Genomic DNA, 13,192 nt, shown 5'->3' on the forward strand with positions numbered 1-13,192 from the left:
TCAATTACATCGTTACACCAGTTGGTGGCGACAAGTGACTGTTAAAAACACATTTGTCATTGAATCATTCGTTTAAAAGATTCATTCAAAAACATGGATTCATCCAGTAATGAAACAAGTGAAGTCTTTATGAGTGAGTCATTGAATCATTCATTCAAGATATTTGTTCAAAAACGCTGATTCATCCAGTAATGAAACAAGTGAAGTCTTTATGAGTGAGTCATTGAATCATTCATTCAAGAGATTCATTCAAAAACACTGATTCATCCAGTAATGAAACCAGTGAAGACTTTATGAGTGAATCATCGAATCATTCATTCAAAAACACTGATTCACCCAGTAATGAAACAAGACTTTATGAGTGAGTCATTGAATCATTCATTCAAGAGATTTGTTCAAAAATGCTGATTCATCCAGTAATGAAACAAGTGAAGACTTTATGAGTGAGTCATTGAATCATTCATTCAAGAGATTTGTTCAAAAATGCTGATTCATCCAGTAATGAAACAAGTGAAGACTTTATGAGTGAGTCATTGAATCATTCATTCAAGAGATTTGTTCAAAAATGCTGATTCATCCAGTAATGAAACAAGTGAAGACTTTATGAGTGAGTCATTGAAACATTGATTCAAGAGATTCATTCAAAAACACTGATTCATCCAGTAATGAAACCAGTGAAGACTTTATGAATGAGTCATTGAAACATTGATTCAAGAGATTCATTCAAAAACACTGATTCATCCAGTAATGAAACCAGTGAAGACTTTATGAGTGAGTCATTGAAACATTGATTCAAGAGATTTGTTCAAAAACGCTGATTCATCCAGTAATGAAACCAATGAAGTCTTTATGAGTGAGTCATCGAATCATTCATTCAAGAGATTCATTCAAAAACACTGATTCATCCAGTAATGAAACCAGTGAAGACTTTATGAGTGAGTCATTGAAACATTGATTCAAGAGATTCGTTCAAAAACACTGATTCATCCAGTAATGAAACCAGTGAAGACTTTATGAATGAGTCATTGAAACATTGATTCAAGAGATTCATTCAAAAACACTGATTCATCCAGTAATGAAACCAGTGAAGACTTTATGAGTGAGTCATTGAAACATTGATTCAAGAGATTTGTTCAAAAACGCTGATTCATCCAGTAATGAAACCAATGAAGTCTTTATGAGTGAGTCATCGAATCATTCATTCAAGAGATTCATTCAAAAATGCTGATTCATCCAGTAATGAAACCAGTGAAGACTTTATGAGTGAGTCATTGAATCATTCATTCAAGAGATTTGTTCAAAAATGCTGATTTTTAAAAAAATATATTAATTCAAATAAATATATATTTTTAAATAGTCTGCAGCAATTAACCTCTATAAATTACATGTTATTTTGTTTAGTTGTCTGTTCAAAAAAATCATGATTCTCAATTTATCCAGAATCGTGTAGCTCTGCATCTGAATTATTTATATTTTCTATTTTCTATTATATTTATGGATTTAGATTTAGTTATCTATTATAACCTTGGTCGTGACTGTTGTCAGATATTATAATCAAACCCTGTCAGAATCCGCTGGTTCAGTGGCAGTTTTTGTTGCAGCAAACCAAAGTCTGAGTCTGAGTTACTGCACAGAGTCTTATCAGAGTTTCTCTTCCCTTTTAGCGCAGGCGTGAGGCGAGTGCTGTCCGCTGATAACTACCTTCACTGAGTGACGCGGGGAATTACACAGAGTTTAGCATTTCTTCTGCACTCTTATTTTGGATCTGTTTGTGCATTCAAATATAAGCAGAAAACAGAGATAAACTCAAGCTGTTGTGCTGTGATATGTGCGTACAGCCACACTAACCTTTATTTAATTCAGTTTGGCATGATGTCAGCTCCAACTCATCCATATCATTTCTTGAGCATCAAATCATCATATTAGAATGATTTCTGAAGGATCACCGAAGACACCGAAGACTGGAGTAATGATGCTGAAAATTCAGCTTTGATCACAGGAATAAATTACACTTAACTATATATTCAACAGCTGTTTTACATTGGAATAATAGTTCACTGTTTTTACTGTATTTTTGATCAAATAAATGCAGCTTTGGTGAGCAGAAAATACTTTTTTAAAAACATTAAAACCCCAAACTATGTATAAACTCTATGACCTAAAGTCCTAAAGTGATTAAACATTTCCTCAGATGTATTTCTGATGTGATTCTGCTGAATTTCAGCAGGTTTGTTTCTCACAGACTCTCCTTCAATGTTCAGACGTAACTTGGCAAAGCCCGGATTTGGGATTGATTTGTATTCTGCATGGGAAAATCCTCAAATGTCTCGACCTTTGGGAAATTATAATTCTAATTTATTTCTAATTATTTAAGAGACTTTGAATGGGTGTGATTTGATTTAGCGCAATGTAAGGTCCAACATCTTGATGAGGCTTTTCTGTGGAAAAAGAAACTAGGTTTATTGGAATGTGAATCAAATTTCTGGCCAACAGTGAATTGCAACATCAACCTTGAGATATTAGTGAAAACATACTCAGTTTGTTTTTTCTCACTCATGTTTCACACCAATAAGTTTGAATAGATACACCTTAATTAAGGCCAAACCCCATAATGACGGTAATCACATTTTTTTAGTCAGTTGACCTTATCCTTGACTAATTTGTATTCTTTATAAAGATAATCACATCAAGCACTTGATTAAAAAAGTTAGTCGTGGGAATTTTCCTTGAGAACAAATTCAAACATTTTTATTGATGTTCATTTATATTGAGAGTGGAAATGATTAAACTGTGGTTTGAGAATCCAGTCCTCTGTAAATGACATTTTATACTTTAAAATCTTGGCAAAATGTCCTTTTCTATGCTTATGCAGTGCCAGTGCTCCATTATGAGGTCAAAATTGAATCGAAAACAAACACGACCGATTGGAAAGCAAACTGATGTTTTACGACTACAATAACAGGCTCTGTTTTCTCTGTTGAAGTTTGGTGTGTGATTGTATCTCGCTGAGAAGGAAACAGCTGCTGGTGGGTTTAAACTAATAAAAGCACGTTTTGTTGGTGATTCTCAGTGCTGGACACAAAATATTCACTTTGTATTCAGTCTGAAGAGTTCATGTTAGATGAAGAGAGAGGATTTCAACTCTGTTCACACCAAGGACGATTAACATAACAATAAAGAATTAGTTTTAAAAATCTTCATACATTTAAAAGAATAGCAGAGTCCATATTGTTGGAATCACTTTCGCAGCTTATGAACGCTAAAATTTTTAACAGCCAATCAGAATCTATCCTAGAGCTCGAACTTTTAAAGCAACAGACGACAAAACTACAGCGTGCTTTTAATAAACTAGGGAGGTAGTTCACCCTAAAATGAAAAATAAAGGGGACATATCATGAAAATCGGACTTTTTCTGTGTTTAAAAGCTTCGAGGACGAAATTTTCAGGTATTTGGATTTTTTTGAAAAACCTACTTTTGCGATCAAGTCCTAGGTTTTTCCGATTGGAACCAAACCAGTGCAGATTCTCTGGAGACTGAACATAAATAATTCTCAAAAAAGTTGAAATTTCAACTCATCGTCACGAAGGGGCACCAAAATGTTCAAAGTAGGCGGAGCCACTTTTACTAAAATGGCTATAACTTGTGATCGGAATGAAATATTTTCACCAAATTTGGTACATGCATGCATGAGCGCAATCTGAGGTGACAGTAAAAACATTTCACCGATTGGCCACATGGTGGCACTATAACAGGAAAAAAAGCATGAAAATGGCTATAACCACCCAGCCGTCAGTCCGATTGACTTGCAGTTGGCATGCAGTGTCTTTGTCCAATGTGCAATGATGGTCTATGAGAACATTGGCGTATCTCAAAAACATTGACCAATGAAATGTGAGCACCTATTAGACAAGGTTAATGGAGGCCGTTTGGAACGAAACTCGGTATGGGTCATTGGCACGATGCCCTAAAAGAGCCTGAGAATTTTTGAGCCAGCACCATCTAGTGGTAAAATTACATTTTCAAATGCATATAACTCTGGGACTTTTTTCATGGGAGTCACGTCCTTAAACTCCTGAATCCTTGCCGAGTCCAACGATACCAAACCTGCCAGGTTTCAGCTTATGGTTTGTGCAATGTTGCGATTTTGCGCTTAAAAAACTTTTGCGAATATCTTTGAAACCGTTAGTCCGATCGAGACGAAACCACCGTAGGAAGCACGGAACCATAGTTTGTTAACTTTGTGCCAAATGTCAAAATTTTAATTGGAAGTGGCAAAAAAATCCAATTAAAATCACTCATGGGTTAATTTTTATGCTCTCATATATACACTACCAGTCAAAAGTTTGGGAACATTACTATTTTTAATGTTTTTGAACGAAGTCTCTTATGCTCATTAAAGCTGCATTTATTTCATAATAAATACAGAAAAAACAATAATATTGTGAAATATTATTACAATTTAAAATTATGGTTTTCTATTTTAATATACTTTAAAATATTATTTATTTTTGGTATCAAAGCTGAATTTTCAGCATCATTACTCCAGTCTTCAGTGTCACATGATCCTTCAGAAATCATTGTGATATGATAATTAATTATCAATGTTGGAAACAGTTGAACCTGTGATACTTTTTCAGGATTCATTGATGAATAAAAAGTTAAAAAAATATCAGCATTTATTTAAAATAAAAATCTTTTGTAACAATATACACTACCGTTGTGTTAAATTGATGAAAAGTGATAGTAAAGATTTATATTGTTAGAAAAGATTTATATTTTGAATAAATGCTGTTCTTTTTAACCTTTTATTCATCAAAGAATCCTGAAAAAAAGTATCACAGGTTATGAATATTAAGCAGCTCAACTGTTTCCAACATTGATAATAAATCATCATATCAGAATGATTTCTGAAGGATCATGTGACACTGAAGACTGGAGTAATGATGCTGAAAATTCAGCTTTGATCACAGGAATAAATTATATTTTAAAGTATATTAAAATAGAAAAGCATAATTTTAAATTGTAATAATATTTCACAATATTATAGTTTTTTCTGTATTAATTATGAAATAAATGCAGCCTTAAAGAGACTTTGTTCAAAAACATTAAAAATAGTAATGTTTCCAAACTTTTGACTGGTACTGTATATATATATGTGTGTCTATAACTTCAAAACGAAATAAGATATTTTCACCATAATTGACACACATATGTATGGAAACACTCTGAGGGCACCCAAAAAACTGGTGGAGATCGGGAAATAGGTGGCGCTATAATTGTCTGTATTGGCTGTAAATGGTCTTTTCCATCTATAATCTAAGTGCTTACATGTTTGCTAAATAAAATATAAAACCTTTTATGTGCTTAAAAGCCTTAAAGTGCTTGAACCCCGATAATTGCTGCTCTCAGCTGTATTTAATCTTGATTAATCTTGATTAGTCGGAGTGAACTGCGGCGTTAATAGAGTCTCACGAATGTGCAGTCGATCATTCTGTGAAACTTTTGCATCTTTTTTAAAAGCTTGGTTAAAAAAGCTTTTAAATGCTGGTTTCTATTCATTTTCATTTTCATTGAACTAATCCCTTTAATATTTGGACTCTATTGCGAAGCGATCAGTGAAATTACATTGTCACCGCTGGAAACTTTTGTAGGTCAACCTCAGCTTTCAGTTCCCAGATTAAGAGAGGAAGCAGTTTGGTTGCACTCCTCACTTTTTCCTCCAACCACTTTATGGTTTTGGGTGGAGACTTTCTCCGGTCGCCGTATGGAGAGCGAACTGCCAGAGCGGACAGCGCTTGCCAAGATGGTGTCAGCGTGTGAGACGCGTCTCCTTGAGAATCTATACGTATGATGGTCGGGGCTGCGGGTGCCAAATGTAGACTGGATTCAGTTGTCTGCACACGATTACTCCGAACAAAGCCAGCATTGTGTGTCTGTGATGTGTGCCTCATAATGGAGCGCTGAGATGGAGAGCGTGGGCTCTCACACAACACACAGACTCTTCTTTCAAGGATTCCCAAACTGTATATCATGCCTCCAGCTGGAAATGTCTTTACATGCATGCTTATTTCTGTAATATGGAGTGTTGATAGCAACAGAGATGTCAGTAAATGGCAAACACATGTGTTTCATCTCTCTCCAGACAATGAACATCTTTATTAGAGTCATTTAGGGCCGTAAAGGCATCGCAGGATTGCAGAAGGAAGGAAGGATGCGAGATGAAAAGAGGGCTTGTCTTTGTTTGGTCATTCGGTCAGTGACCCTGAACCTCTGGACAGAAGATGATGAAGTAGTGTAATCTTATCGCAGACATTTCTCAATGAGAGCGAGCTCATGTCTAACAGAGAGACGCTGCCAGACGTCTTGTTTTTCTTGGGTAGAGGAAGTTCGTCCTGTTCTGATAAGAACTATATGGACTATCTTGTCTTTAAAGTCGGCATGAAGTTGCGCCTTCTCTATTGTGCTGTATATATCGAGTGAAACGCTTCGCAAACAAGAACAAATGTAAGGCGGGGCTTGATTTTGTCTGTGGGGAATTGATTGGATGGTTGTGGTTTGCTATTGGTGGATCTCATGTGAGTGACAGGTTGCCCCGCCCTCGTCATCAGAGAAGAGAAGAGATGTCACTATACCAACAAAATTAAAATGTATGGGTTAAAAAAAAAAAAACCAGCTCTTTAAGGTGACAGTTGCAGGTTACCACTTTCTACAGTGTAAAACTAAAACCATAAAAACAAAAAAATAAACATTAACTGAAATAAAATAAAATATAAATAATTAAACTTATCTTATTTCATTATTCAAATTGAAATATAATATATATAATAAAATATAAAAAATAGAAATATAATAAAAAATTATTAAAATAAAAATTAATATTCTAATAATATCTAATAATATTTAATTTATATTCAGTTAACCGAATATCTTTTAACTCAATATTAGAGCAGTCTTAGACAAATAAACTTGAAGATAAACATTTTTAATTGTAATTAAAATGTATTTAAATCATTTTTAACAATAAAAATAATTCTAAACCAGCTGTGCAGAGGTGGGCAGGAAATTAAATTAAGTTCAATTAAATTAAATTAAATTAATATATAATAAAATAAAATAATAAAAAATATAATAAAACCAAAATAAAATAAAATAAAATAACTATGTAATAAAATAAATACAATTTAAAAAACAAAGTAAAACCGAATAAATAAATAAATAAATAAATAAATATTTTGTTGTTTTTATTGTTTTAGGTTAAAATCCTTGCCTGCAATCTTGACATTCAGGACTAGTGTTTCATAAAATAAAATAAAATAATAAATAAATAAATAAATAACAAAAAATATAATAAAAACAAAATAAAATAAAATAAAAGTTTAATAAAATAAATAAAATAAAAAAACAAAGCAAAACCAAATAAATAAATAAATAAATAAATAAATAAAGTTTTTGTTTGTTTGTTTTGGTTTTAGGTTAAAATCCTTTCCTGCCATCCTGACATTCAGGACTAGTGTTTCATAAAATAAAATAATAAATAAATATTAAAATGTAATAAAAACAAAATAAAATAAAATAAAAATTTAATTAAATAAATAAAATAAAAAAACAAAGCAAAACTGAATAAATAAATAACTAAATAAATAAAAATAAATAAATAAAATAAAATAGGGTTTTTTTAGGTTAAAATCTTTGCCAGCCATCTTGACATGCAGGACTAGTTTTTCATAAAATAATAAATAAATAAATAAATAAATAATAATAAAAAATAAAAATATATGAAAAAATATAATATAATAAAATAAAAACTAAATAAAATAAAATAAAAATTGAATAAAATAAAATAAAAATTTAATTAAATAAATAAAATCAAAAAACAAAGCAAAACTGAATAAATAAATAACTAAATAAATAAAAAATAAAAAAATAAAATAAAATAGTTTTTTTTTTTTTAGGTTAAAATCCTTGCCAGCCATCTTGACATCAGCAGGTGTTTGCTTTCATTTCTGTCGATCATCATTCAGAACTAGTGTTTCGTACGGTTCATCTCAGTGCGGTAGTTTAATGATGTCTTCATATCTCCGTCTGTGTTCCTCAGATGCTGTACCCGCTTCTCCCAGGCTTTCTGGACAGTAATCCGTTCTCCGAGAGCGGTCAGCTGCAGGTGCCGGAGGACGTCAGACGAGTGCTGGACATCTGCACACAAACTCTGCAGCTCCTCAGAGGCTTCCAGGTGCACCCGGAGATCCTGACGCAGCTCTTCGCCTACCTCTTCTTCTTCATCAACGCTCTGCTGTTCAATCTGCTGATGGAGAGAGGTGAGAGCCGTCACGTTCAGCAGCGTCTCTGCTGTCTCCACATCTGCTCATGTGACTCCTGCTCTTGTGTGAAGGGTCGGGCGGGACGTTTTACCACTGGTCCCGTGGGGTCCAGATCAGGGCTAACCTGGATGTGCTGATGGACTGGACTCATGGAGCTGGACTCGGGGATCTGGCTCACACTTACCTTCTCAAGCTCTCCTCAGCTGTCAATCTACTGGCCACGCCGAAGGAGAACCTGCTGCAGGTCGTTTCAGTGATTTTATTCATGCAGAAAATATAATGAAAATAGGTGAAAGTGTGGCTGTATTGACAGGAAGGAAGCTTCTTTCCATTGGTTTTTAATGATTAGCATTCTGAGCATTCCCGTCTTATTACAAACGCGTTCCTGTCTCATCCTTATCTCTCTGGCCATCAGGCATTAGAAATAATTAACAGGAAGTATTACTCATTAAAAGATAAAGCTTTGTGAACACAAAGATTCTTTCATGGTATGAGATAAAGATGCTGGATAAGACACGTCTGCATCTGACAGGACGGCTGACGGGACGTCCTGCTGAAGGAAATAGAAGCTATAGTGAGAATCGGGTTTATCTCAGTTATATAAAAGTGTCTGTATTTTGATACACTGAAAAAAAATGACTGTAGAAATGATTATCATTGAAAAGTGCTAGTAAATTTCAAAATGATCAAGTAACACATTGAATTAAATGTGAAATTCAGTTTTATTTACAACTTTGAAGAATCATTTTAACAGTGTAGTTATGACAAAAAAAGTAACATTGTTTTTGATGACAATGCAATAAAAACTAAATATTTTAGTCATGAATTAAAGATCATAAAATCCTTTGTATTATTTAATATTGTATTATTTTTATTTTATACAAAATAAAAAATAAAAAACCCAAAACAAAAAAATAAACATAAATAAATAATAAAAAATATATATAAAAATAAAATAAAATATTTAGTCATGAATTAAAGATCATAAAATCCTTTGTATTATTTAATATTGTATTATTTTTATTTTATACAAAATAAAATAAAAATAAGCAAAACAAAATAAAAAAATAATAAAATAAAAATATATTTGTCGTAAATTAAAGATCATAAAATCCTTTGTATTATTTAATATTGTATTATTTTTATTTTATACAAAATAAAAAAAATTAAAAACCCTAAACAAAAAAATAAACATAAATAAATAATAAAAAATATATATAGAAAATAAAATAAAATATTTAGTCATGAATTAAAGATGATAAAATCCTTTGTATTTAATATTGTATTATTTTTATTTTATACAAAATAAAATAAAAAATAAGCAAAACAAAATAAAAAAATATAATAAAATAAAAAAAATATTTGTCGTAAATTAAAGATCATAAAATCCTTTGTATTATTTAATATTGTATTATTTTTATTTTATACAAAATAAAAAAATTAAAAACCCAAAACAAAAAAATAAACATAAATAAATAATAAAAAATATATATAGAAAATAAAATAAAATATTTAGTCATGAATTAAAGATCATAAAATCCTTTGTATTTAATATTGTATTATTTTTATTTTATACAAAATAAAATAAAAAATAAGCAAAACAAAATAAAACAAAATAATAAAATAAAAATAAAATATTTGTCGTAAATTAAAGATCATAAAATCCTTTGTATTATTTAACATTGTATTATTTTTATTTTATACAAAATAAAAAATAAAAAACCCAAAACAAAAAAATAAACATAAATAAATAATAAAAAATATATATAAAAATAAAATAAAATATTTAGTCATGAATTAAAGATCATAAAATCCTTTGTATTATTTAATATTGTATTATTTTTATTTTATACAAAATAAAATAAAAAATAAGCAAAACAAAATAAAAAAATAAAAAATATATTTGTCGTAAATTAAAGATCATAAAATCCTTTGTATTATTTAATATTGTATTATTTTTATTTTATTCAAAATAAAATAAAAAGTAAATAAAAAACAAACCAAAACAATATAAAAAATAAACATATATAAATAATAAAAAATATATACAAAATAAAAATGTATATACATATATTTTAGTCATGAATTAAAGATCATAAAATCCTTTTTATTATTTAATATTGTATTATTTTATTTTATACAATATAAAATAAAATAAAAATTAAAAAAAAAATTAAAATAAACATAAATATATATATATATTAGTCATGAATTAAAGATCATAAAATCCTTTGTTTTATTTAATACTGTATTATTTATTTTATACTAAATAAAATAAAAAAAATCAATAAAATAAAATTAAAGCAAAACAAAATAAACAAATAAATAAAAAATATTTTAGTCATGAATTAAAGATCATAAAATCCTTTATTATTTAATATTATATTATTTTTATTTTTACAAAATAAAATAAAAAATAAAGGAAAACAAAATAAAAAATGAACATAAATAATAAAATAAAATGCTTTTTTTAGGTTTAAATCTTGCCAGCCATCTTGACATCAGCAGGTGTTTAGTCTCGTAGCTGTTTGTGTGTTGTGTCAATCAGCATTCAGAACTATTTTTTTAAATAAAATAATAAATAAATAAATAAATAATAATACAAATATATAATAAAATATTTAAAAATAAAATAAAATTAAAAAAACAAAGCCAAACAAAATAAATAAATAAAAATAAATAATATAATCCTAGATCATAAAAACCTTTGAATTATTTAATATTCAACAATGATATATCAAGTCTTCTTTGATAAAGTGGAGTATTATGTGCATAAAATCATGATTTTTTATAACTTCGTAACTTAAATTATCTCAAAAGAATAATAATAGATGCTTACACAGCGAACATGAAACGTTCTGACAAGGTTCTAAACAAACGTTACATTCAGTTATCTGGTCTTTAATAATGTTCTCAAAACATTAGCACAAAAACATTATACATACGTTTGTTTAACGTTTTTTAAATGTTGCTACTTCAGAACATTCAGAGAACATTCAAAAGTAACATTCCCATAATGATTGATACATTACATGATACAATAGATACAGTTCCATTAACATTCACATAACCATGAAAAAAATAATTCAATAACTTAATTGGAATGTCAGGAAAACAGATTTCCTGGAACTGCTACAAGGTTGAAACATTATTTCTTGTGATCTGTGTGGTCTTTCTGCACATTAACATAATGACTATATCATTAAATCATGAATAATAATATGTCAAAGTGTGTGTGTAGATGTGCTGGAAGGCTCTGCGGATGGAGTTCCCGTCTCTGAACGCGGCTCAGCTGCATCACATGTTGAGAGAGTATAACCCTCGCCGCTCCTGCGCCGCCGTGTGGACGCCCTCCAGCGCCGAGGCCAGCGCCGCCCTCTGCACCGGTACGACATCACCTCACTCGTGACACGCGTCCTGAACGATCATCTGATCATCTCCTGTGCTTCTGCTGTCTGCAGACCATATCCTGGAGAGTTTCGATGAGCATCCGCCTCTCGTCCTTCCCACGGACGGCTTCGAGCTGGAGCTGAAGAGACCAATCGGAGAGAGCGATCTGATGAAACAACTGCAGCGTTTCCACAGGCTGATCGACACAATCACACACCCACAATCCTCAGAGCCGCCGCAGGTACACACATCCGTTACACTTAAAATATGAATTGATCATTATAGTTTTTATTCTGTTATATGATACAACAAAATATTAATGGCTCATTTAGGTCAGTGTTATTTTAGTGTCACTGAGATACTATTATAGCTTTTATTATATATATATATATATAATGTTTAATTTATATTTTTTGTGTGGTTTTGAAATTTTTATTAGTTTTTTTATCAATATGTCTGTATATGTTTCATTTTTTTCAGTGTTTGTTATTTTAGTATATTGTTAAACTAAATAAATTTAACTAAAATTTTTTAATTTGATTTTATTTCAGTTAACATTAATTTATTTCAAGTACCAAAAATGTTTTTATGGTTTTAGTTATCTACAATAACCCTAATTTAGATTTGGTTTTATATTTACATTTATTTATGATATTAATATTTATATTTTCTTACCAAACTCTGTAATTAAATTTTATTACAGCTCGTCTCTGCAGTGCAGTTTTTTTTTTGTTTTTTTTTAATAATGTTTAATTTATATTTTTTGTGTGGTTTTGAAATTTTTATTAGTTTTTTTATCAATATGTCTGTATATTTTTCATTTTTTTCAGTGTTTGTTATTTTAATTCATTGTTAAACTAAATGAATTGAACAAAATGAAACAAAGTTTTTTTTTAATTTGATTTTATTTCAGTTAACATTAATTTATTTCAAGTAACAAAAATGCTTTTATGGTTTTAGTTGTCTACAATAATCCTAATTTGGTTGGATTATTATATTTACAATTAATTATGATATTAATATTTATATTTTCTTACCAAACTCTATAATTAAATTTTATTACAGCTCATCTCTGCGGTGCCGATGGAGGCCAAGCTCACCAAAATATTAATATTGTATTTCACTAATTAATGGCTCATTTAGGCTTGTGGAATTTTAGTATAATTGAGATACTAAAGGCTTTAATATTTTAAATTAATTTTTTATTTTTATATTTCCATTTTTATTTTAATTTAGTTAACGTTTTAGTAATTTTGTTGTGTGGTTTTGTAATCTTTTTAAATATGTCTATAGTTTTTAATCATTTTACTTCAGTTTTAGTTTATTTATTTTTGTACATCAAGTTAAACTAAATTAAAATGAGAAATGTTTTAGATAGTAATTGATATAAACAAAGTTTAATTTTAATTTTATTTAATTTCATGTAACATTTTTTTATGGTTTTAGTTATGTTTGGAGTTGTTTTTATATTTACATTTAAATA

The 13,192-nt window shown here is 29.6% G+C and overlaps 1 protein-coding gene across 1 annotated transcript in view; it reads left to right on the plus strand.

Annotated features, from left to right (window-relative positions):
- si:ch211-176g6.2 (ras-associating and dilute domain-containing protein) overlaps positions 1-13,192 on the plus strand; it is a 31,657-nt gene that overhangs the window by 14,854 nt on the left and 3,611 nt on the right. Inside the window, exons 9-12 of the mRNA XM_048171133.1 lie at positions 8,097-8,316; positions 8,391-8,563; positions 11,561-11,705; positions 11,781-11,950. Of these exons, the coding sequence (XP_048027090.1) occupies positions 8,097-8,316; positions 8,391-8,563; positions 11,561-11,705; positions 11,781-11,950 (708 nt within the window). The remainder of the gene's footprint in view (positions 1-8,096; positions 8,317-8,390; positions 8,564-11,560; positions 11,706-11,780; positions 11,951-13,192) is intronic.

The sequence above is a fragment of the Megalobrama amblycephala genome, linkage group LG20, assembly GCF_018812025.1.
Source record: "Megalobrama amblycephala isolate DHTTF-2021 linkage group LG20, ASM1881202v1, whole genome shotgun sequence".
NCBI lineage: Eukaryota > Metazoa > Chordata > Actinopteri > Cypriniformes > Xenocyprididae > Megalobrama > Megalobrama amblycephala.